The sequence below is a fragment of the Camelus dromedarius genome, chromosome 11, assembly GCF_036321535.1.
Source record: "Camelus dromedarius isolate mCamDro1 chromosome 11, mCamDro1.pat, whole genome shotgun sequence".
In the NCBI taxonomy this organism is placed as follows: Eukaryota; Metazoa; Chordata; class Mammalia; order Artiodactyla; family Camelidae; genus Camelus; species Camelus dromedarius.
Window position 1 is genome coordinate 58,403,402 of NC_087446.1, and position 23,912 is coordinate 58,427,313.

At 56.5% G+C, this 23,912-nt stretch overlaps 2 protein-coding genes across 10 annotated transcripts; one reads left to right on the plus strand and one right to left on the minus strand.

Annotated features, from left to right (window-relative positions):
- Positions 1 to 1,661: 1,661 nt before the first annotated feature.
- Positions 1,662 to 18,479, plus strand: ANKRD52 (ankyrin repeat domain 52). Of its 2 annotated transcripts, XM_031463654.2 has the most exons (28): positions 1,662 to 1,791; positions 2,102 to 2,185; positions 2,641 to 2,719; positions 2,919 to 2,989; positions 4,000 to 4,200; positions 4,724 to 4,811; positions 4,956 to 5,098; positions 5,386 to 5,598; positions 5,858 to 5,936; positions 6,248 to 6,362; positions 6,557 to 6,639; positions 6,741 to 6,858; positions 7,070 to 7,138; positions 7,325 to 7,465; positions 7,545 to 7,625; positions 8,716 to 8,827; positions 9,034 to 9,105; positions 9,362 to 9,563; positions 9,812 to 9,899; positions 9,977 to 10,094; positions 10,659 to 10,878; positions 11,069 to 11,156; positions 11,264 to 11,347; positions 11,453 to 11,598; positions 11,814 to 11,896; positions 12,091 to 12,173; positions 12,345 to 12,436; positions 12,881 to 18,479. In XM_031463654.2, the coding sequence occupies exons 1-28, from the start codon at positions 1,765 to 1,767 to the stop codon at positions 13,129 to 13,131; spliced, it is 3,231 nt and encodes a 1,076-aa protein (XP_031319514.1). In that variant the 5' UTR covers positions 1,662 to 1,764; the 3' UTR covers positions 13,132 to 18,479. The 2 variants fall into 2 exon arrangements, with proteins under 2 accessions (XP_031319514.1, XP_064347171.1); XM_064491101.1 differs by lacking the exon at positions 12,345 to 12,436.
- SLC39A5 (solute carrier family 39 member 5) lies at positions 18,437 to 23,727 on the minus strand. Of its 8 annotated transcripts, XM_010976862.3 has the most exons (12): positions 23,662 to 23,727; positions 22,905 to 22,973; positions 22,260 to 22,614; positions 21,880 to 22,063; positions 20,898 to 21,060; positions 20,578 to 20,747; positions 20,216 to 20,356; positions 19,761 to 19,857; positions 19,513 to 19,671; positions 19,250 to 19,330; positions 18,944 to 19,134; positions 18,437 to 18,697 (listed from the first exon to the last, which is right to left on the minus strand). In XM_010976862.3, the coding sequence occupies exons 3-12, from the start codon at positions 22,541 to 22,543 to the stop codon at positions 18,554 to 18,556; spliced, it is 1,614 nt and encodes a 537-aa protein (XP_010975164.1). In that variant the 5' UTR covers positions 22,544 to 22,614; positions 22,905 to 22,973; positions 23,662 to 23,727; the 3' UTR covers positions 18,437 to 18,553. The 8 variants fall into 8 exon arrangements, with proteins under 8 accessions (XP_010975164.1, XP_010975167.1, XP_064347174.1 ...); XM_010976865.3 differs by lacking the exon at positions 22,905 to 22,973; XM_064491104.1 differs by having other exon boundaries at positions 18,629 to 19,134; positions 22,905 to 22,962.
- Between the last annotated feature and the right edge of the window lie 185 nt (positions 23,728 to 23,912).

The following is a 23,912-nucleotide window of genomic DNA, read 5'->3' on the forward strand; positions in this document are numbered from 1 at the left end:
GCATTAAGTGTCTGTTCCCATATGCAGCTCTACCTGAGCTACAAAGAAAACTTAATGTATATACTTGCCTTCAGAGAGCTCAACATCCTTTTTTTCATAGAAAACCAAGCCAAAAACAACGTACAGTCCTGTGTTGGAAGACTGGCTAACAAGGAGTTTAAAATTCATTCTGAAACATTAGACTCCTGTATGTCAAAGATGTAAGGTGAAATGAATGATAAAGGTGTGTAATTTAAACATGATTGTGACTACAATACAGGGAATATAGCCAATATTTTATAATAACTGTAAATGGAGTATAGCCTGTAAAAATTGAGTCACTATGTTGTACAGTTGTAACTAATATTTTACATCAACTTTATCTCTATTTTTTAAAAAGTAAAATAAAATAAAAAAGATTGTGACAGTCTAAGCTAAGTATGGAAATGTTAAGGAAACCTAACAAAAGGGAAAGAACATGTTAACCAGGGAAGACTTCCTGGAAGAGGTAAGTTTCCAGGAATACTGTGAACTTTTATTTTCAAAATGGTAAAAATTCAAAAAATTTAAAGGTATATAGTGAGAGGTAAATTTCCTTTTCATTCCTTATTCCCTGTTTCCCAGTTTTTCTCTCCAGGAAAAAACACTGGCACCAGTGTTGTGTGTATCCTTCCAGGGGAATCAAGATATTGAAGGTGATGAGGAGCATAGATTGTTGGAGAGCAACGGAGGGCTTTTATACCTCTACCTTGAGGGGGGCCAGTGTGCTACATTTCCTAAATGTGTTTCTTTCTTAGGACACATATTGAGTTGCTAAGCTCTGAACAGTACCTGAATCACCTTTTATAAATTGTACCAATTCTTCAATATCCATTTTTCTTCTCCCCTCTTTTTCCCTTTCTGGGATGGGATGACCTCCATCCAGATCTTGCCTCCCTGGCTGCTCTCTGGCCTCTCCAATGGAGTGGGGTAAGCATCCCGACCGTTTTCTGGGGATAAACCGTTGAGCCTTTTAAAGTGTAGACACCCTATCACCTAAGCCTGGCAACAAAGTAATTAGGGAGTCAAAAAGCCCCCTTCTGCAGGCCTTGGAGGCCTTCTTCTACTGCCAGCTGTCCCAGCTTCTTCGTGGGGTCTGCAGCTGAGAGTCCTTGCGTTTTCTCTCTGCAGTTTGGCACTTTTGCTCTTTCCTTTCTACCCAACTCTTGTCACTGCCAGTGGAGACACGCGCCTTCCCTTCCTCTGGGACTATTGCTATATAACCCCCAGATCTCCACGCCCCTGCTTCCCCAAGTCTGTGGGGGGTTTTGGGGTGTGTATCGCTGACAGGAGTTAGCTCCAGCAGAGGTATTGTGGGCTGGGTGAGATCTGGTCAGCTATCTGGTCCTCAGGTTGGAAGACACCGCAGGGTCAAGGCGCGAGTTCGCGCTAGGGTCTTGAGGGGGACGCCCCGGACCGCCAGACCGGAGCGGAGAGCACGGCGCGGCCAGCCTGGGCAGCCGGAGAACCAGCGCGCGAGATGCTGGACGCCGGGGCCGCTCGACCGCTAGGGCGGGGCGGAGGGTGCCGCGGCCCGGGGCCGCCTGCGCGGCAAGCGCCCTGCGGCCGGACCCAGGACGGCCGCCAGGGAGCGCTGCAGGCTCCCGCTCGCCCGCCCCCCGGTAGGCGGGGCCGCGCTCTCCCCGCAGCCGCCGCCGCAGCCGCCGCCTGGGCCGCCCCGTGTCCCCGGTGGAGCCGCCGCCGCCGCCGCCGGGAGCTCGATGCGGACGGAGCCCGGGCCGGGCCATGGGGATCCTCAGCATCACGGACCAGGTCAGCCCTCCTGCCCTTGCGCGCTTCCTCCTTCCAGGGCCGGCCGCCGCCGCCACGCGAGCCCGGGGATGTGCGGCCTAGGCTGGGCCCGAGCCCGGGGCTCCCGCCCCGCCCCACGCCGCGCTCCCCTCAACCGAGCCGGTGTCCTTGGGGGCCTGGCGACCGGCGGAGACACCGCGGGAGCCCCCTGCAGCTAGGACCCCAGAGCGGAGCCCCTCCAGCGACGCCCCCCAAACCTGGTGCCCCCCCGCACCGCTCCCTTCCCCGGTTCTGCTCCGGCCCGCTCCCTGAACGCCGGTTCTCCCTGCAGCCGCCCCTGGTCCAGGCCATCTTTAGCCGAGATGTGGAGGAAGTGCGTTCCCTCCTCTCGCAGAAGGAGAACATCAATGTGCTGGTGAGTTGGGATCGGGGAGGATGGCGAGCCGGTAATCTGGGCCCTGGTGTTCTGGACCCCTCCCCACCAGTGGGGCGATTCCGTGTCTCCTCGGCTTGGGTGAGGCCACAGCTCTTTCCACCCTGGGATGGGCGACTGCTCCACATTCGGGGATGGAGAGCAGGTCAGACTTGGAGCACAGACCAGTGGAGCTGAGGATGCCCAGAAACGGTGTTCTCTTCTGAACCATCCGTGTCTGCAGCGCCCCCACCTCTCCTGGAAGAAGGCGACTCCGTCGCGGGCGCCGACCCTCTGACTCCACCCTCCCTAGGTGCTTGCTTTGACCTAGGATGGAGGCTTAGGAGGCTGCAGAATCTATGGGAAGAGGTTCTGGGGAAAGGCCTCGAACTCTAAGACTTGAGCTGGGGTCCTGGATAGTTCACCCCCACAGCTGCTCCTCTTTTCTGCCTTCCCAGGACCAAGAGAGGCGAACCCCACTGCATGCTGCTGCCTATGTAGGCGATGTCCCCATTCTCCAGTTGCTACTGATGTCAGGTGAAAGTGGGGAGCTGGAAGGTGTGGCGCCAAGGGAGGGGGCCTGAGGGAGGAGCCTTCTTTTCATGTCCAGAGATTGTCCTCTGGTGGTTGGTCCAGACGAGGTTCCATCTCCATCCAGATTCTCTGGCCTGGTTACTGGCCTCCTTCCCTACCTGCTCTCCACCTCCCACCAAAAGTGCAAATTATATCCCCACAGGTGCTAATGTCAACGCTAAGGACACACTGTGGCTGACCCCTCTTCATCGTGCTGCTGCCTCCCGAAATGAGGTACTGGCCTCCCACCTCCCTTCACCCTTCCAAAGAAGATGAGTTGGTTAAAGGTGAAAGATAAGGGTTGGAGAGTCTCTGTCCTCTGCCCTACAAACTGGTCCTCCCCCAGGTAGGGAGGAGACCAGACCTCGGCCCCTCCCTCCTACCCCTAGAACTGGCTGGTAAGGGGGAGCTAAGTGTTGCCAGCTGATGTGACGTCAGAGTAGAGCTTAACACTGGGCTGGCAGACTGTAGGGGGCCCTGCTGCCAGGCCTGAGTGACTCATCCCTCCCTGGGGGGCCACCTTGGAGTCTGATCCCCCCTGGGCACTGAGATTACTTTCCTTGTGATGGAGGGATGAGGGTAGTGATCTTTTGCATCCCTGCCCCTCAAACAGCATGAAAGTTGACAGCACAAGGATGAAACATTCCTCATCAGCAGGGTCCTTCAGCCCTGAAAAATGGGAAAAGGAGATCTTCCTCTGGCTTTGTCAGTCTCTTCCCTGGCTCCAGCCACCAGGGGGAGGGACTGAGGCCAGTGGGTGGAGTGGGTGGTGATTAGGAGGAGCATTGTAGCCTGGGTTTTGGAAAGAAACCAGTATCTGTTTGCTTACCTAGGTAACGGAAATGACTTTGATGCCTATAGAAGGGCTGAAGGCATTAATGCAGCAGGAGCATTTATCTTTTCCCAGAAGTGGTGGGGGATTGGGATCCTCCACGTGTGTAGATTCGCTTGGTAGTAGCTCTACGTGTGGGTGAAGATTTTCAGGGTCTGGGTTGGGGAATGATACTAGGTGACTGGAGGAAGAGATCCACGTTTTCCTCAGCAAGGTGGGGAAGGTTTTAAGCTCTAAGAAGATCCAGAAGATGGGAAGTAGGTGTTGAGAGGCTAGGTATGTTGGAAAAATGAAGAGACTCTGCTTGCAGGGTGCGGAGACAGGGCCACGTGTGCTGTGCTGACCTCCTCTCCCCTCTGTTTCCTGTTGGTTTACCTCCTCCCCCTCTCTCTTCTCCCCTGCCCCCCAACAGAAGGTGCTGGGACTGCTGCTGGCACATTCAGCAGATGTGAATGCCCGGGACAAGCTGTGGCAGACACCATTGCATGTTGCTGCCGCCAACCGGGCCACCAAGTGTGCTGAGGCTCTGGCACCCCTACTGAGCAGCCTCAACGTGGCTGACAGGAGTGGGCGTAGTGCCCTGCACCACGCAGTGCACAGTGGGCATCTGGAGGTGAGGACTGCTCCAAGTCCACGCCAGCCTCGTGCCTTTTCCCTTCCCTTCCTGCTCACCTTCCCTGGCTTCCGGGCCATGAGGCCTGGGGGGAAGCAGCCCAGATGATTATACAAACACTTGGGTTCAAGCACCAAATGAATGGTCAGGTTAGATTGAAATTCTTGACTTGGACCTCAAGAGGGTGATAAAGTCTCTGAAGTTGCATGGAACATGTTTGTCTACATGCCTTTTTCTGAAGTGAGAGTCCTTGTCTTTCAGCACGTTTCGAAGACTTTTCTTAAGAGTTTAAGGACCACCAGATCACCTGAGAGACTCCCTTGAGTTTACCTCAGACTTCCACATCTACCTGGGATCTCCTTAGTGCCTGCTTTCTCTGTCCCCTCTAGTTCTCTAGATTGTGCTTCCCAAGAACAGAGATGTTAGGCTGCCTCGGCCTTTTCAGAGGCTGAGGGCTCTGCTCTTAGGGACGTTGAGGACATGAACCCAGCTCTGAACAGGAGTCTCTCATGTCCTGATACAGACGGTGAACCTGCTCCTCAGTAAGGGAGCCAGCCTGAATGTCTGTGACAAAAAGGAGCGGCAGCCTCTGCACTGGGCAGCTTTCCTAGGTGAGAGAAGAATCATGGGAGGAGCAGACATTGGACATTTGGGATTCCTAGGGTAGAAATGCGGGGGTTGCAGCCTTTGGAGAGAGGTGCTGGGGCATTAGAACTTGCCCTCCACCTCCTTGAGAGCATATTCTCTCTTCCCAGGGCATTTGGAGGTCCTGAAACTGCTGGTGGCACGGGGAGCAGACCTAGGCTGCAAGGACCACAAGGGCTATGGGCTGCTCCATACAGCTGCTGCCAGTGGCCAGATTGAAGTGGTGAAGTACCTGCTCCGGATGGGGGCTGAGGTCAGGGTGCTGGGCACGGGGGCTGAGGCTGAGGGTACGGAGGGGGAGGTCTCACACAGTCTGTTAGGGAGATGAGGTGTTGGGATTGCTGCTGTGCTTTGGGGAGGTCAGGAGGATGTGGTAAGAGGGTCTGAATAATGCTTATTGGAAGCAGTAGTGCCTTCTGTCTTTGGATTTGGAACCTGAGGCAGTTGTTGGATTTCTGGGGTTCTCTAGGCTGCCTGTGCTGGCTTCCATTTTAAGCTGATACCTCCCTTATCCCCTTACCCTCACCCCTGGAAATCCAGATCGATGAGCCCAACGCTTTTGGAAACACAGCTTTGCACATCGCCTGCTACCTGGGCCAGGATGCTGTGGCTATCGAGCTAGTGAATGCAGGAGCCAATGTCAACCAGCCGAATGACAAAGGCTTCACACCACTGCATGTAGCTGCCGTCTCCACCAATGGCGCGCTCTGCTTGGAGCTGTTGGTCAATAACGGGGCTGATGTCAACTACCAGGTGCCTGAAGGGATGAGTCTGAGACCAATGGGGAGAGGAACCTGGCTCTGGGGGCCCTGACCGTATCATCCCCACTGGATAATTCTCTGGGGAACTGTCCACTGCCTCCTGGGCTGATCAGACCTTCCCAGGGACCCAGGAGGGTGTGGGCTGAGAAGATGTCCACACGATCACTCCGTTCTCAGAGACATGTCCTTTGGAAGGGGGAACAGGGCATTCTTCATGCTTTGCACTAGAAAAAAATGCCATGTTTCCACAGAGCAAAGAAGGGAAAAGTCCTCTGCACATGGCTGCCATCCATGGTCGTTTTACCCGCTCCCAGATCCTCATCCAGAATGGTACGGACTTGGGAGATTTTGTGATCCTTCTCCTCCCCACCAGAGAACCCCTCCCTAGAAACCCCTTTCTTTCCTCATTCCGTCTCCCACCCCGTCTTCCAATCAGGATGGGCACCTGGAGCTCTGAGCAAGGCACCTGTGGAAATGGCCCTGCTCTGCCTGCCCAGCCCCCTCAGGCTCACAAACAAGATAACACGTGTAGAAGGCTTAGCCTGGCCCCTGGCACATAACAAGCACTCAGACGGCAGCTAACTAGCGTAAGTGGTCGGAAGCCTAAGGTCTGAGTGTGTGGGTGTGCATCCCCCCTTCAGGCAGCGAGATTGATTGTGCCGACAAATTTGGGAACACGCCACTGCACGTGGCCGCTCGCTACGGACACGAGCTGCTCATCAGCACCCTCATGACCAACGGCGCGGATACCGCCCGGTGAGTCCAGCCCCCGACCCCACTTCTGGGCTGTCTCAGGTCTGAACAGACTGCTCACGTCAGACCTGGAGAGACCACGGAGAAGCTTCCACAGCGAAGCTCGCTGTCTCCTGGGCTGGTGGGAGGTCCCAGAAAAGAGGTCTGCAACTGCGCCCTCCTTGACCTGAGGCCTGAATCCCTCCACTCCTCCCCAGGCGCGGCATCCACGACATGTTCCCCCTGCACTTAGCTGTTCTCTTTGGATTCTCTGACTGTTGTCGTAAGCTTCTTTCCTCAGGTATGAGCTGACTGGTTCGGGGCTTGGGCAGGAGGGAAGAGGCCTTTCCCCACTCTGCTCAGTGCCCTCACGTGGGATCTGCGGCTGTTCTGGCCCCGCAGGTCAGCTGTACAGCATTGTGTCTTCACTCAGCAACGAGCATGTGCTTTCAGCTGGGTTTGACATCAATACGCCTGACAGCCTTGGCCGCACCTGTCTTCATGCTGCTGCTTCTGGAGGGTGAGTTCTCTTCCCTCTCTTCCAGGTCTTGAGAGGAGGGCCTGTCGGCAAGGGTCTGGACCCCTCCTTTCCTGCCCGGAGCTCTCCCCTCTCACAGTGAGAGCAGTCGTGGCAGAGAGGGCTGTCCGGTTGCAACCTCCCTCAGCCCCTCCCTGGGGAGAAGCCAGAGGCGCTCTTTCCCTCCCTAAACCTGCGTCCTCCTTCCTTCCAGGAATGTTGAATGTCTTAATTTGCTGTTGAGCAGTGGAGCTGACTTGAGGAGGAGAGACAAATTTGGAAGGTGTGCTGATGTGCAGGGGTATATATACATAGGGAACATCTGATTTGAGAGACAAGAGATGGAGGGTGGGGTGGGGAGTTGGAGACTAAGTGAGGAGAACATTACAAAGCAGCTTTTGGCTGCACATCCAGTTGCATTTGGATCTGCCCCTGATTCTTTTACCTACCCTCTTCCACTTCTCCCCAGGACCCCACTGCACTATGCAGCTGCCAATGGCAGCTACCAGTGCGCCGTCACACTGGTGACTGCTGGGGCAGGCGTCAACGAGGCTGACTGTAAAGGCTGCTCTCCCCTCCACTATGCTGCTGCCTCTGACACCTACAGGAGGTGAGACGCCCACCTGGTTCTTCTCAGCACCCCCCCCACCCAGGCTCCCCCCAGACTTCTTCCCTCTCCCTCCCCCCAGGGCGGAGTCCCACTCATCTTCCACCCACGATGCTGAAGAGGATGAGCCGCTGAAGGAGTCCCGCAGGAAGGAGGCCTTCTTGTGAGTAGCTGCGGAGAGCCCTGGGGTGCGTTCTCCCAGCAGTGCTGACTCTGGTCCCCTTGTTCTCCCACCACCACCACCACCGCTGCTGCCCTGCACCTGAGCTTAGTCCTGGACTATGCACTGTGGGCGCAGGAGACACAGTTCCTTCCCTCAAGGAATGATCTTGAAGGAACTAGATAAGCCGAACATACAAATTCATTAGTTTATTCCACAAGCATTAATTGAGTATTTACTTAATAGGTACCAAGTACTGTGCTAGGTAGTAAGGGTAAAAGATGAATTACCCCAAATTTCTGCTCTTTGAAAACTAATAATTTGTTGGGAAAGATAAGCAAAAGGGCACTTATACACTCTAACATAAGATATTAATAATAGGGGAAACGGGGTGAGGGATATATGGAAACTCTGTATTATTTTCACAGGTTTTAAAATTAAAGGCTTCTTTAAAAAAAAAAAATCCAAGAGGCTCAGCTGTGTGACCTTTAGCAAGTAACTTAACTTCTCTGTGCCTCAATTTCTTCAATCATAGCAGGGATAAGAATAGTATCTACTTCATAGGATCATTATGAGGATTAAATGATTTAATACACATGGCGTACTTAGAGCAATGCTTGACACATAGTAAATACCGTATTAATATTACTACTAGTACAACCACAACAACCTATGCGAATGGTGCCAATAGAGTACAGAGGAGGAGGCACCTGACTGGGAAGGTTGGGAAAGGTCTCACAGAGGAGGAGATTCTGGGAGCGAGTTTCAGATGAGTCGGACTTTTTCAGATGGGCTGGGAAGAGAAAGCAGGGGTTCAGCATGCCTGGAGATGGGCGAAGAGTGTGTCAGTCAGCAGGTTGGTAACTGATGATTGTGCTCCAGGTTCTCTAGGAGAGCATTCAAGAATAAAGGAGGGCATTGAAGCCAGGGCAGACCTGGTGGGTCTGGAGCTGGAGTTGAATGGACAGGAGTTAGTCTACCAAGAGCAGGGGATGGGTGTTGGCCAGCTAGGCCTGGAGGGGCTCCCTCACCCTCTCCTCTGCCCCTCCCTGGCTGGGCCTGTCCCTGCCTCACAGTCTGTTCCTGCCCCCAGCTGTTTGGAGTTCTTACTGGATAACGGTGCAGACCCCTCCCTGCGGGACAGGCAGGGCTACACAGCTGTGCACTATGCAGCTGCCTATGGCAACAGACAGAACCTCGAACTGGTATGTGTGGGACCTGGCCTGGAGGTGGGGAGCAGGGCAGGGCACGGCCCACAGTCTACCTTTGTGTTTGTGGATTCTCAAACCAAGGGATGAATCAAATGTGGTCTCTAGATCCAGGGGCTAAGGGGATTGCTGTAAGGGGGTCAGGAGTAAAATGTTGGGAGTACCAGAACCTCAGCACCTACTGACTGTTCTGTCCATTGCAGCTCTTAGAAATGTCCTTTAACTGCCTGGAGGATGTGGAGAGCACCATTCCAGTCAGCCCTTTGCACTTAGCTGTGAGTCCCAGGTCTTTTCCTTTCGCCTTCCTTGTCCCTACCTGCCCCATGCCTACACACAGCTAGAAGCACCTGTGAGTCGGTCCTTGCTTCCGCCTTCTTGTAGGGATGTGTTATGCAGGCAGGGGTCTGGAGAGAGGCCCGAGGAGCCCACAGCTGGGCGCAGGCCTGCTGCCTGGAGTCTCCCCATGGGCCCTGAGAGCCAAGTAGGGGCAGTGTCCTGAGCTGTTTCCCTTGGTTGCCTGTGCCCCTCCAGGCCTACAACGGTCACTGTGAAGCCCTGAAGACACTGGCGGAGACGCTGGTGAATCTGGATGTAAGGGACCACAAGGGCCGGACCGCGCTCTTTCTGGCCACTGAGCGAGGCTCTACTGAGTGTGTGGAGGTGCTAACGGCCCACGGCGCCTCTGCCCTCATCAAGGAGCGCAAGCGCAAGTGGACACCCCTGCACGCTGCTGGTGAGCGCGCCCTTCAGGCTGCTCCCTCCCCTTGCCACCCACCCCAGGCTTCAGAGACTGGTCCCCAAATCCCTTCTGATTGGGACCAGGCTTGGGAGTGGAGTAGGGTGAGGGGAATGGAAACTTCAAATACTGATTTGCAGCGTCCTGTCCCAGGTCTTCCCATAGCCTCCACGCTCAAGTCCTTTATGCTTTACCTGGTCTCCTCCCCCTCACTATGCCCTGACACAGGCCCCGTTTCCTCCTAGCTGCCTCTGGCCACACTGATTCCCTGCACTTGCTGATCGACAGTGGGGAGCGAGCTGACATCACAGATGTCATGGATGCCTATGGACAGTGAGTGTGGGCCGGGTGTGGGGTGCAGGTTTCCCGTCCCTGCCGGGCCCTCACCCTTTCTCCTGCCCACTCTGTAGAACCCCACTGATGCTGGCCATCATGAATGGCCACGTGGACTGTGTACATCTGCTGCTAGAGAAAGGATCCACCGCTGATGCTGCTGACCTCCGCGGCCGCACTGCCCTCCACCGTGGGGTGAGTGAGCTCCTAGGTGGGTCACTCACAGATGGGCCTGGATAGGGAGCACAGGACCCACCAGCAGTAAGACATCAGATTGTCCAGCAAGTGGGCCAGGATCTTGTGCCCATGGTCTTAGTGGGCCTTACTGTGTCTGCTCCAGGATGCATATCTGACATCTGTAGCTAAGAGCCCTGATTACCTTGCTCTATAATCACATACGGCCACCTGCTCACTGCCCAGACTCTGTCCCAGGATACCCGGCTGGCCCTGTCCCGTTAGATAACGATGTCACTACCTTCCCCACAGTCACCTGTCCTATAGCCGCCTCCTCCTCGTCCCCTGGGATTCTTTGGCCCCTTAGTCTCCCTCTGCAAAGGGCCAGGATTGACTCTCACCATCCTGATTGTCTGTTGGCATAGAATCAGGAAAGGAGACGCTGCTCCCTAACACTTAGAATCATTGCTGTAAAGATGGGTTGGAGCCTTGAAAGTGATTCTTCCTCCTGAGCCAGCCCTGGTGACTGGCCACTGGAAACAGAGTAGCTCCTCACCCTCACTCACACCCCCATGTCACCCACAGGCAGTGACTGGCTGTGAGGACTGCCTGGCTGCCCTGCTGGACCACGACGCATTTGTGCTGTGCCGAGACTTCAAGGGCCGCACCCCCATTCACCTGGCCTCCGCCTGTGGCCACACTGCAGTACTGCGCACCCTGCTGCAGGCTGCCCTTTCCACAGATCCCCTGGATGCTGGGGTGGATTACAGCGGATACTCGCCCATGCACTGGGCCTCCTACACTGGTGTGTTTCTGGGGCCTCTGGAGGCACAGCCATGTGTGTGTGTGGGGGGAGCAGACAAGGACAAGTGGGTTGAGGGAGGGACCTGGGTTGATCTGGAAGTGGAATGGAGTGTCAAGAGATGGGACAGGACAGACGTGGGGGACTTTGTTGTTGTTTCTCTCCATCACCACTCTTCCCTCCTCGTACCCAGGACATGAAGATTGTCTGGAGTTGTTACTTGAACACAGCCCGTTTTCATACCTGGAAGGAAACCCCTTCACTCCTTTGCACTGTGCAGTGTAAGTCCCTTCCTACACCCTAGCCCTTCTCAAGGCTCTGTGATCTAGGCTTAGGACAGGCAGTCTGTTTCCCCTGCCCCTCCCACTCACCCTTCCTCTTTCCCCAGAATTAATAACCAGGACAGCACCACAGAGATGCTGCTGGGAGCTCTGGGTGCCAAGATTGTGAACAGCCGAGATGCCAAAGGACGGTGAGTGTTAGGAGCCAGGGAGAAGCCTCCGTTGCCTCTGGCTTCCTCTTCACTCGGGAGAAAGGGCCTTCCCTGTTTCACTCTTCCCCGCCCCCCGCCCCCCAGGACCCCTCTTCACGCCGCTGCCTTCGCGGACAACGTCTCTGGGCTCCGGATGCTGCTGCAGCATCAAGCTGAGGTGAACGCCACTGACCACACTGGCCGCACTGCGCTCATGACGGCGGCTGAGAGCGGGCAGACCGCTGCTGTGGGTGTGTAGGGGCCGCGTGGGAAAGGGAGGCGCTCCCCTGGGTTTTCACAAGATGGGTCAGCCCTGCCTGTGGGACTCAGGATACAGGAGGCATGTCTTTAGCTCTTTCCCCCTCTGCAGAGGGGATGCAAAGTGTGTGCAGATAGGAGGGTGGAGAGCCAGGATGGTGCTGCCCTGGAAGGGAGCGTCAGTCTGCTCTGCCCCTTTCCCTTGTAGAATTTCTGCTGTATCGAGGGAAGGCAGACCTTACTGTGCTGGATGAAAACAAGAACACTGCCCTCCACTTGGCCTGTAGCAAGGTACTGCCTGGGCTGCTGGTAGGGTCCATGCTTGGTGAAGGGGGCTGGGTCTGGGGACCGAGAGCACGCTCAGTGGAGGGCAGGATTGTCCAGCCTGTCTGACTGGTGGAATAGCTTTTTGTCCCCCTGCCATGCCCTCAGCTCCTACTGTCGTGCTTCCACTTCACGAGCCCCCACCCCGTTCTCTCCCTCAGGGCCACGAGAAATGTGCCCTCATGATCCTGGCAGAAACCCAAGACCTTGGCCTTATCAATGCTACCAACAGTGCGCTGCAGATGTGAGTGCATGGGGAAGGGGGCTCCTGGCTGGGGGAGGCAGGTGGGTAAAGAAATTGCTGTCCACATCCCAGGGGCAGCGCACAGGATCCGCTCAGCACCCTTGCTCCCGTGGCTGGGGGTGGCAGTGCAGCAAGCTGCCTCCACACTCCTTCTTTTTCCTTTCTTCCAAGGCCACTACACATTGCTGCCCGGAATGGTCTAGCTTCCGTGGTGCAGGCCCTGCTGAGTCGTGGGGCGACAGTGCTGGCTGTGGATGAAGAAGGTGGGTGGGGTCCGGAGGCCCCCGCCTCTCCCAGGTTTGGGGTCAGAGATGTTCTTCAGGAGGTGACTTCTTAACCTTACTGGTTGAGAAACTGAATTTTCTTCACATGGGAAGTCTTCAGAGCAAGGCTCCAACACCAATACGCTAGCGTCTCTGAGGGGAGTCTGACGGAACTAGGTGGAGGCAGCGGAGTGCTCAGGAAGACCTCCCACACACCTCAGTGTCCCAGCCTCCTGACCATCGGCTCTGCCCTTTACCCCATGTGCGGACAGTCTGCCTGTCAGCCTCCCTGGGCCCTCATAGCCCCTGAATTCTGACCATGCTGGGTCTTGCCTGCCTTGGCTACCCTGCACAGATAAGAGAGCTCAGGGCCTGGGGTGGGGGGGTGGAGGGGGACTCAGGGATCCAGGACCCTGGGGCTCAATTCTCTACTTTGCCCTGCAGGTCACACCCCGGCATTGGCCTGTGCCCCCAACAAAGATGTGGCAGACTGCCTGGCCTTGATCCTTTCCACCATGAAGCCTTTCCCACCCAAGGACGCTGTCAGTCCTTTCAGCTTCAGCCTGCTCAAGAACTGCAGCATCGCGGCAGCCAAGACGGTGGGTGGCTGCGGCGCCCTGCCCCACGGGGCCTCCTGCCCCTACAGCCAGGAGCGGCACGGCGCCATTGGGTTAGATGGCTGCTACTCCGAGTAGCCCCTCCAGTGTCCCTCTCCCTGCCGGTGGCTTGATATCTTATTCTATTTATTTAGAAAAAGTCTATACATTTAGGGCACTTTAAAGGAGAACACGACTGGGTTGGGGGGCGGAGGGGGGAGAAAAGCACTGGGGAGCAGCTGCTCACCCCTTTGCCACACCATCCTGGCCTGGCAGGGCTCTGGGACTGACAGGGAGCACCCCAGGCCCTTGGTACCCCCAGGGCAACCCCTTCTGCCAAGTGTCCCAAAATGATTGCTCAATGCCTGGCTCCCCTTCTTTTATCCCCTCTCTCAGTACCCCTTTCTGCTGCCAGCTCCCTCAACTCTTCCCTCTGACTCTCCGCTCTGTCCCCTGCCCCTGCCAGGCAGATCCCTCCCTCTACTTCCATACCCATCACTGCCTCCCTGCTCAGCTGGCCCCTCCATCCCCGCAGCAGTGAGAAGCCTTAATTTCTGGTACTGTGTGAGCACTCTGGGGGTGTCCCCCTCCCCCTTCAGGGGCAGCTAGTGGACGAGGGGGGAGGGTACTTAGCACTGGGGCCTGGAGCTTTTCCCCCACTTCTGTTTCCCATCACCCCTAAAGTTCAAATGCAAAACACTTGAAGCAGCAACTACTGTACCTGGGCCCCAATCCTGCACTCTCCCTGGCTCCTCATATGCAAATCAAGGGCTGGTTCTGCCCCCACAGCCTGCCCCGCCCTGCTTCCCTCCCTGGCCTGGCCCCCTGACCACGCACTTTAACCTTGCTTCTTTCTTTTAACTTCTTTTGGGAGGGTGGAGCCTGTGGCCATTCCCCCTCTGGCTCTCCTCTCCCTTAACTTTGAGGCTTGTCATGAATTTTTAAGTAAGCATTTTATCCTTTAGGGGAAGAAACAAGTTAATTTCCTGCCCATTTCAAAACCACAGCCCTAGTATGTCCTCTGTGTTTCAGGCATGTGTTTGCATGTGTGTGGAGGGAGGGACCATATTCTTCCTCCTAGGCCCCCTAACCCCACAGCTCCTCTGTGCCCCGTCTGCCGCCACCTTCTATTAGGTCCAAGAGTACCCACCGCCCCCAGTCACTCCTGATCTGAAGCCAAAGATGGTGGGAGGGGCAGGGCAGACTAGGGACCGTGGCTACTTAGGGACCCAGGCTTCCCCTCTTGTGTGAGGATGAAGTTCTGATCTAGGGAGCGACGAATAGACACTGAGGCTTGGTTCCTGCCTTCCCAGCAGCGGGGAGAGAAGGGATTGAGCTAGGGGCTGCACTGAGAAGATTCCTAAAAGTCGCACCCCGAAAGCCAAACTGGGCTGGAGTGAGGAGGGGGCAGTTTTCTCTCTAAATGTAGCATTGCATTTGGCCCTGGTCCCTTCAGATGCCCTGTCCATCCATCTCCTAGCCAAGCCTCCTGGACAGTTGGACCTGCTCCTGCAGCCCAGTGTTCCCTTCCTCACACTCAATACCTCAGCCAGGGGCCAAGACACAGAACTTGAATAGAGGTCATGCCCCCTCCGCCCCCACAGTGCATCCTTGCCCAGTTTGGCTGCCATCAGTATTGTCCCCTGAGAACTGGACAGGCTTCGTTTACACAGAACAGGGTCTCCCCCTGGGGGTCCCTCAGCCTCCTTCCCCCACCCATGCTTGTTTTATTCATGATCTTACCCCCTTTTCAGTTGTGTTCCCTGCAAGTCTTGCCACCCGTGCTGAGGGTGAGTTGAGGGGAGAGGGGGGCATCCCAGTGACCCCTCCCCACCGACTGACACCCTTAGCCATACCTCATGCTGGTTCCCTGAAGCCTGGGGGTGTTTGTCCAAGTCCTTGTTCTTTTTGTCGTGGTCCCTTTTTATCCCCTTTCTCTCTGTGTCTCGCTCCCCTCAACCCTCAGTTCCTAAACCATTTCAAAGCTTCCAAATGACCATTATTGGTGAGAAGGATTGTGCAGTTTTTAGTTTTTATTTTTGTTTTCGAAGCCAAAGGGCCTTGCGACGCCCCTCTTGCCCACCTCCCTTCACACCCTATCCTCCCCTATACGACAATCAATGTGACCTCTCTTAAGGGCTGCAGCCCCCACCCCCAACCCTGCTGGTTCTGCAAAGCTTGCCCCCAACTTCAGTTCTCTCTCCTCAGATCTTCCCGTTCCACCCCCCTCTGCCTTCTCATTTTGGTGCTGGGAATTAGCTGTTGGGGGGCAGGGGAGTGGAGAGATGGGTCCTCCAGAGAAGACACTCGGGGTATCAGTCGTGTTCTCCTTTATCAATGTTTGGCGACGACAGGAAGAAGCTGAGTATTGTCAGGAGCCCCATCGTTGTGCTAGATGAGATTTCTGGTGGCTGCCCGTTCCCTGCTGCGCCTTCAGCACCCGTCAGCAGTGCTGGGGCCGGTTGTGGGGAGTCCTCTGTGCCTCCTCGTGTGGTCTTGAGGAGGCCTGGGGGATGGGCAGCCTCCTGTCCTTATGCCAAAGGAAACCCCACACCCTACCCCAGGCTCCCCAGCCCCTAGTGTCTTTGAAGCATTTTGACCATTCTCATGGCCACTGCATATTTATTTTAATGTTAAGTTGTTTTTTTTTTTAAACCTCTTTGACTTAAACGGGTGTGGAGAAGTAAAACAGGCAGAATGCCCCCCAATCTTAAGGGGGTAGGGTGGGGAGGAAACATCTTCCCTTTGCCCTCCCTCTCCCCCTCCCCCTCTCCCCACCGCAGCTCTAAAGCACTTGCTTCAAGTAATAAGCACTTTTGAGAAAAGGCCTATTTTAAGTGAGGACCCTGGGTGCAGCCCCAGGTCCCAGCAAAGGAGACAGAGCGAGGGCTACATAGGAGACAGGGAAACAGACGTGGGAATCAGAGGGCGAGATGAAAAGAGCCAGTTTTTAGTTTCTGATTTTTGGGGAGCTGTTTCTGATTGGGCGGTGGCTTTGGTAGGGTTGTGTACTATCCTTCAGAAAAACAAATGGCACAAACTGTGGGTCCCAGGATGGACCAACAGACCCAGGTCACTGCCACTGTCCAACTGAGACTGACGGGCCACCTCCCCCGCCCCGTGGCCCCCTGAGCCATAGGACTGCTGAAAACCACTGAATGTACAGCCCAGGTTGGGGTGGGGAGCAGCCTCTGGGGGAGGGGGCTTCTCCTTTTGTTTGGTGCTGTGGGGGGTGGGAGAGATGAGACTGAGGGACTGCCACCCCACTTAGACATGTGTTCCTTGGGGTGGAGGGGCTGAGGAGGGCTTGCCTCCCTCTCCAACCCCAGCCATGGCCCCTCTTCCTTCCTCACCCCTATCCGTTTTGACTGTAAGTCCAGCTCACCTTTGCCTTCAATATGTAACCAAAGGAAAACTCAATACTGTTTCCACCGCTGTCTGCCCACCCGAGCACCTTCTTACTCCCCAGACTTAGGAGGGGAGAAGGGCGGGGGTGGGACAGGGGGTGGGGGCCAGAGTGAACGGTTCTACAGCTGTACCCCCAAAGCCTCCTCTGGGGTCTTGGAAGGGACCCTGGGAGAGGAGGTGTTGGGGCCAGGCTGGAGGGACTGGGAGCAGGCATGCTCAAGATCTTGTGCACATGAGTGTGACTTCGTCTGAATGACTCCAGTGACTGCGCTCCAGAGGGAGGCCCCTTCCTCCTTCCCTCTCCGCCATTTCTCACCCTTTCCCCGCATCCAGTGTTCATCCCCCACCTCCCCTTCCCACCACAAAGGAAAATAGCCTTACAGACCCTAGCCCAGAAACCCTCCTCCCGGGGCACACCAGCACGGGGCCCCATCCTGCCTAGTTTGAACCCTACCTTTTAAGAAGGAGGGATAAGGAGCAAAGCAGCCCCTTCCCCTCCAATCGCAGCGACTCCAGCCCTCCGCGGCCCAGACTGGGCGAGCGCGGAGGTGAGGAATCCTTGAGGACCAAGCCCAGTGGTCTGGGAAGAGGGAGGTAGAGAGGGAAGGGTCTGACTTGGGGACCCCCTCCTGACCCAACCCCTAGAGAAGCGACCAAATCCCAGAGATGGGAGGAAGCTGGGGTGGGGAGGGTCTGCTCTATGAATTACTTGAAGGTACTGACTCCAAGGCTGCTGTTGCCCACTTAGGTGTGAGGGGGACACTGTCACTGCATTTGGGAGGGCGGAGGGTGGCGGGTGACGAGAGGATCTGCCCTTGGCCCTCGCTCACTCCTGCTAGGCCCTTTCCCTGAGGAGCCTGTCTTTGTCCCCAGGGAAGCCAGGGCGAGCCTGCCCCTCCCACCTCCATCCCTCACTCTGGGCACCCTCTCCAATTGCACTAAAGTAGCTGTGTGCCAGTCTTACCCCACACGACACAGGGTGGGGTCTCTGCTTCCAGTCCTTTCTCCCCACTGCCTCTGCTCCCGTCCCGGACAATCTCCTTGATCCCCTGTATTCCTGGATAGCTCAGCTTTGTGTGTGTGTGTTTTGGGGGTGGGGGGTGGGTTCTGGCTGGAGTGGGTTTGGTAGGGGTTTGGGAAGGGCTAGGGGAAAGATGGAGGATGCATTCTTCTACCCCCTTCCTCAACTCCAAGCCACAGAAGCCTGGGAGGGAGGGTGCCTACTCTAGCTGCCGTGTGTCTTGCAGATGTGCCAAAATGGGGGTGGGGGGGGAGGGTGCCTGGCAGAGCGGCCCCCAGGGTGACTCTCTCAAAGCAATACAGTTCCTCCTGCCTGGGGGATGGCAAGACAGGGGAGAGGGTTGGGTTAGGCACCTGGGGGTTCCCTGTGTACAGCTGTGTATTTTCAGGGGTGTTCTCTGTCTGGTACCCGCTGTGGGCGTCTCTGTGTGTGTGAACCTCCCCTTCCCTGTGCCCTGCATGACCTGTGATGCTGCAGACACCACCATCCTGTGTGCAGGGGTGTGTTGGGGGCACTGAGGGGCATGTCCCATGTCCTGTTGCACCCTCCACCCTGTGACCCATGTACTCGGTTGTAGGAAGTAAAGAGAACTGAGCACAATTCACTGGATTCTAGTTGAATCTTTCTCTAAGCAATGTTCCCCTTCCTGCCCTTCTCCCTGCCCTGGATCCATCTGTGGTGCTAGTGTTGGGGTTGGGGGTGATTAATGCTGGTGGGCAGCAATAAAGGGCAGACCTGCCCAGATGCCTGTATCCCCAGGGTGCTGAGGGCAGCAGGAAAAAGTGGGGACTTCAGTGCATTTGCCCCACCCCTCCCCCTCCTCCCTGGGCTAAAGCACAATGCTCTCCCCGCAAATCGCAGATCGAAGCACCCTGCATCCTCGAGGCCCCTCCCTCCCCCCCTTTGAGCCCTCCTCCCGCCACATCCTGGTTTTCTATGCTGTTTTGGTGCAAGTACAACTGTCGTAGTCATGGCTTTGGGATGGGTTCTGTTTATTAAAATCCTATTGCTCCTACTGGCCCTGTGTCCCGCTTCCATTCCTGTGGTTGGGGGGAAGGAAGGGCAACCTGGACGCCTTTCCACTGGCCCCCATCAGCCATCAGAGACCAGGGGCCACAGCCGCTCCTCCAGCAGGGCTATGGTGAGCATGAGGCTGCCCCCCAGCAGCAGCCCCAGCCCCTGCAGTAGCATGTTGAGCGTAGGGAGGGGCTCAGGTGGATGAAGCAAGGCTGGGAGCTGAAAGAGAAGAACAGCGTCAGGATCCTGGCCTGGTCTCTGCCCCTGAAACTCCAGACGAAGATGTCAGAGTGTCAGCAGCCCCACTCAGACCCCTCCAAGCCCTTGTTTCTCAGACACTTGCAGGCCTGTGGTCCAGCCCCCTGCCAGGTGGCCACCGTGAAGGCAGAGGGACCGACACGCCCTCTCCTCCACACCCACCTCCCCGCTTCCCTTGGTTTGCCTGTACTTCCCCACATCTCTCACCATGTCCACAAGGGCCACATAGAGGAAGACCCCGGCAGTGACCCCAAACACCCAGGGAGTGAGGGGGATGGGGCCCAAACTGAGCCCCACCCCCAGGGCTGCACCCCCCAGTCCCAGGACTCCAGACACCAGGCTCAGCAGCAGCAGGCTCCGGAAGGGCAGGCCTGCCTGGAGCAGCATCGCAAAGTCACCTGTGGGGAGAGGACAGGGCTGTCCCTCAGCCATGTCACCCACCAGCCTCCAGCTTCCATCCCTTGCAAGTCTGTCCTTTCTGAAGTCCACCCCACATGCTTCTGCCATCCCTACCCAGTTCGTGAGGCAGCTCATGGCAGAAGACTGCTATGGTGGTGCTGAGACCACTGGAGAAGCCGTCAGAGAAGGCAGCACCTGGGGTGGGCAGGATTGGAGGTGGTCAGTCCGAAAGGAAGCTCTCCCCAGGGGCAGGGGCCTGGGTTCCCTCTGTGGTCCTCCCATCCCCCTTTCCTGGTAGCCCTCTCCTAGCCCCAGCCAGTAGCTGAGAGCCCTGCCTTCTCCTTGGACCTCACTCCTTCCATCCCCTCCCCTCACACCTATGGCCAGCCCGTCAGTGAGGTTGTGCAGACCGTCTCCCAGGAGGACCATCCACGTGATATTGGTGCCACTGCCACTATGGTGCCCATGACTGTGGCCTTGGTGCCCAGGAGGGGCTGGGGCCTGGCTGTCCTCCCTCTGGCCCTGAGCCCCTGGCTCTGCAGAAAGGAGGACAAGGAGCAGTGTTGGTGGCTGCAACTGAGAGCGAGGAGTCAGGGGCCTGCTCTTCATTTTCTCCTCTGGTCACCTGGAGCTGCCCGTAGGGGCTGAAGTGCCATCCCACTGACGTTTTCCGGGTCCAGGTCTGGTGTTCCAACATCCTTTCTTTTCCGTCGGCAGTATCTCTGAAATGGGAAGGTATCCCTCTTGGTGGAGGAGGCAGCAGAGCGGGGGCTAAGGAGAGGCCAGGCTACCAGCTGGGAAAATGAACACCCGGTTCCACCTCTGGTACTTGGGGGTGTTCTTTGGCCTCTGCTCTCTTCCCAGGTTGGCACCTCCCTGTTTCTTGCTGACTTGAACTCAGAGAGGAGGCCGGAAGTCCTAGGTCTATGCTGAGGAGCCCCCACCCACTCCCTGTTGTCAGGTCCTGCAGTCAGGCAAACGGCAGAGCCAGGAGCATGCTCAGCCCTTCACCTCCTGGCTCGAGTGGCCATTTCTAGGACTCTGGTCATGGCAGAAAGAGGGAAAAAGGGTGTCACTCACTGGCCCGAGCCCTCGGCGCCGCAAAATCCCTAGCATGTTCTCCAGCACGAAGAGCAGGAAGAGACCACCAAGCACCGACAGTCCTGGTCCCAGGTCCTCCTCTGGCCTCCCGCCAGATCCAGCGTGCTGCCCTCCATGTGCCTGACAGAGAGGCAGTCAGGGCAGACTCTGGAAGCCCCGGCACCCAACACCAACCCCCTCCTGAGTGGGAGGTGGCGAGCCTTCACGCATACGCTCTACCAGAAGGCAGCTGTAGGCTGAAGCCGGGGTGGGAGAGAGGATGTCCTACGGCTGGGAACATCTTGGATTGTGGAGGCTGTCCACCCCTGGGGGCAGGGGAACAAAGAAGGGACTTCACGTACATGTGGCAGCAGGTGTAGCAGCGCATCCCCACAAAGAGTGCCCACGGCCAGGGCCCCCAGGAAACCCAGCAGGGGCCGCAACAGACGAGGTCCCAGGAGCCGCAGCAACAGCAGGGAGAGGGGAGTGGGGAGGCTGAGCAGCAGAACTGCCAGGGCACTATGAACCAGAGCTGGGGAGAATCAGGGGCTGAAGTTAGGCAGGGCTGGATGGAGGCCTCCTTGGAGGTGAGGTGGGGCAGAGATATGCTGCAAGGGGAGGCAGGACCCCAATGAACCCTCTTCCTCGGCTTGGGGCCCACCACCCACTCTCACCCACTGACCAGACAGTAGATCCCCTGGGGGAGTTGGGGCTGGGGTCTGGATGCAGACACGGCTCTCAATCTGATAAAGCAGGGCTGGACACAGCAGAGCAAATTGACGAGGGGTCAGAGGAGCAGCAGGGCTCAGGCCAAAATTGACCAGCAGCTGGGAGCCATTCAGACACTAGGGGAGTTGAGTTGGAGGTCATACATTGGGGAAGTCTGAGAACTGTGACTCAGATCTTTAATGTCTGCCCTTCCATTGCGTGGACTCCTGGGTCTCTCCCAGGGTCCCATTTGTTCACTGGCAGTGCGTCAGGGACTGGGGACAGTTATGTATAATCAGTGTGTGTTAATTATTAGTGAATATTCAATCCAATGTAAATATTCAATTCAGTGTGAATTGGGTGCTAGTGAACATTGCCACCAGCTCCCTCCTTCCCAAGCCCTTGATGTTTCATTGATTTGGTGATGCAATTGGTTGGACAACTAGAGCCCTCCATCCCGAAATCTTAGAAGGGAAAAGAACCTAAAATGCCATGCACCCTTCCTCTCAACAGCCCTGTCACTCGTTCACCCAGCCTTGGCTGGAATGCTTCCTGTGATGGGGTGCTCACCCTTACCAGGCCTGCTTCGTGGCTGGTTTTGGCTGCCTTCTGGTGTGCGTGGAACAAGTTCACTGGCTTTCTGGAATGAAGACAGCCATCTACCCCCTGCAGGCCTCCTCTCCAGATAACCAACGCCAGATCCTACCCTGGGCTGCTTCTCTGAATTCTCTGCTTTGCAAAATGTGGCCCCTAAACCAAGTCTTGGAGTTCTGAATGTGGGTTTATCTGTTCTGAGCCCAGAGGGAACATATTTCTACTGGAGTAACATACCCTAAGATCACACCTGGATTTTTTTTTTTTTTTAAGTAACCATTTAAAATTACTGACTCTCTAAACATTTTAGGCCATTGAAATCCCGTGACTCATTCCCCCTCTCTAGAGATCATCAGACTCACATCCTCATTCAGATGATCAGCCAGTGAATGGTCCAGCAGCAGAAGCCTGTGAAAGAGGCCCAGGCCCGAGGGGCCTGGCCCATGAGGTGGTACTGGGGCCTCTGGCTCCTCCAGGTCACCCCACCCTGAGGGATCCAGCGGCAGCCCTGCCCAGACATCCACACTCAGCTCAGGGTCTTGTGGCCTAGAATGGATGGGATAGCCAGTCAGACTCATGCTCTTTTAGAAAGGGGGCTTGAAAGGATACAAGGAATCAGGTTCCGAAAAATCTGTAATTCCAGGAATCTGATTTTAGGGAGCAGAGCTGGGCAACTGCAGACTGAGCCAAGCACTGAGAAGAGCTGGGGTGTGACATTTTGGGGTGGGGTGGGGGTTACTACCTGTGCGTGAAATTGTCTCCAGCTGGGGATATAGCCCGGCCAGCTGGCGGCCCATGGTGTCCCAGGTGGAGGGCCTGAACTCGGCCTAGCCCCAGGCTGTGGAGCAGCCGCGCCAGGCCCCCTGCAGTCAGCGTCCCATTCTCCCCGTACAGGCCAAACAGCTGGGCCAGGTAATGGTTCTGCTCCTGCTCAGCAGGGCCCAGGTTGGGGGCTGAGCCCCCTCCCCAGCCCAAGGACACCCATACACACATGCCAGCCAGCAGATGACTCATGGGGGACCTCATTATTGGGGGGGACCGGGTAGAGGCTCTGGTCACGGCTTCTACTCCCCCAGGAGCATCCTGAACACTGTGCCCTGGAAGAACAAGGAGGAGGGGCTGGGGCTCCTGCTCTGCCGTCCCTCGCAGGACCTGGGGAGCCCACACACCTCAGACTGCCCCCACCTCAAATCCAGCGGCAGCCCCTTCCTTCCTCCCCCCAGTGCCACCTCCTGAGCAGCACTTGTTTGCCAGTTCCTAGAGCACCATCTCTGAACCAGAACACTCCCCTTACCTGACCCAGAGCTGACCATCCCTCCCCTGTTCCCCAAACCTGACCCCTCAACCTTGCCTCACCTCTGTCCCCCCTCAATCCCCAGGGCCTCACCCCCACTGGCAGTGTGAGAGCTGTCACTTCAGGTCCGTGGCAGGCCTTGCTGTGGACACTAAGAGGTTCCTGAGTCAGGAAGGGGAGCTGGGCTCAGCCTCCAGCTGCCCAGGTAGATTGGAGGCCACGTCAGGCAGGGGCTGGATGGACAAGCTCCCCACACCCCCAGCCCACCTGCCTGGGGGCGGGGTCAGGGGAGGGGCCAATGTGGGAAGGCTCACATCAGATAGGAGTTAATGGTTCACTGGTCTCTGGGATGGGGGAGTCAAAGGTCAGTCTTGCCTGGGCCCCTGAGTAGGGAAGGGCCACCCTCTGCCCCTAGAAAAGCCACATGGCTAAGAAGAACTGGGCCTGATCTAAATAATTTGCACACATACCAGCCCAGCTAGTACCATCTTAGCCTTTCCCTGTGTCCACTCCCACCCCACCTGCCTGACATCAGGCACTGGGCTTCATTCATCTCCACCCCCATCCCCACATTCCCTGGGAGGGTGGGACCCAGGTGTCCCTAAGCTGGAGAAGAAAGTGAAGAGGCAGATTAAGGGGCCACCTCAGATGTATAGGGCAGAAATTGTTTGTAGAACTTCCTCATCCCAAAAGAGTAAAAGCCAGAACTCTGGGAATCGATGACCAAGAAAAGGGAAGCACTGGTGGGAAAAGAAGTATCTGGGTCCCCTTCATAAGTCTGACCTGGTTTAAGATCAAGGAGCATAGTCTGATTGGGGTGATTGGTCAAGGGGGTCGAGGTTGGCATTACCTGACAGCAGGAAACAGGAAGAACGCCCAGAGGAAGAGGGACACAGCCTTCTTGGTTCCAGCCGTGGGAGGGGGGTAGGCAGGCAGGCGGACAAGGGTCACCAGCAGGGAGGGGGCAAGGGAGGGGCGCTGCCTTAAAGGGGCAGGCCTGCTTTGCCTAGGCTTTACCTGCAACCTATCTCCCCTCCGCCTCCTAGGGACACCCCACCCTCCCAAATGCCCAGCTGCTGATCTCTTCACTTTCTCATAAAC

Excerpts from the sequence above, each read along its gene's own strand:
- ANKRD52 (XM_031463654.2), top strand. The coding sequence starts at position 1,765 with ATGGGGATCCTCAGCATCACGGACCAG. Across the intron at positions 2,990-3,999 it reads CTGCTGCCTCCCGAAATGAG|AAGGTGCTGGGACTGCTGCT; the intron begins GTACTGGCCTCC and ends GCCCCCCAACAG. Across the intron at positions 6,640-6,740 it reads TCGTAAGCTTCTTTCCTCAG|GTCAGCTGTACAGCATTGTG; the intron begins GTATGAGCTGAC and ends CTGGCCCCGCAG.
- SLC39A5 (XM_064491104.1), bottom strand. The coding sequence starts at position 22,543 with ATGAGGTCCCCCATGAGTCATCTGCTGGCTGGCATGTGTGTATGGGTG. Across the intron at positions 20,748-20,897 it reads CCCAGGGGATCTACTGTCTG|CTCTGGTTCATAGTGCCCTG; the intron begins GTCAGTGGGTGA and ends GATTCTCCCCAG. Across the intron at positions 19,858-20,215 it reads GGCGCCGAGGGCTCGGGCCA|AGATACTGCCGACGGAAAAG; the intron begins GTGAGTGACACC and ends TTCCCATTTCAG.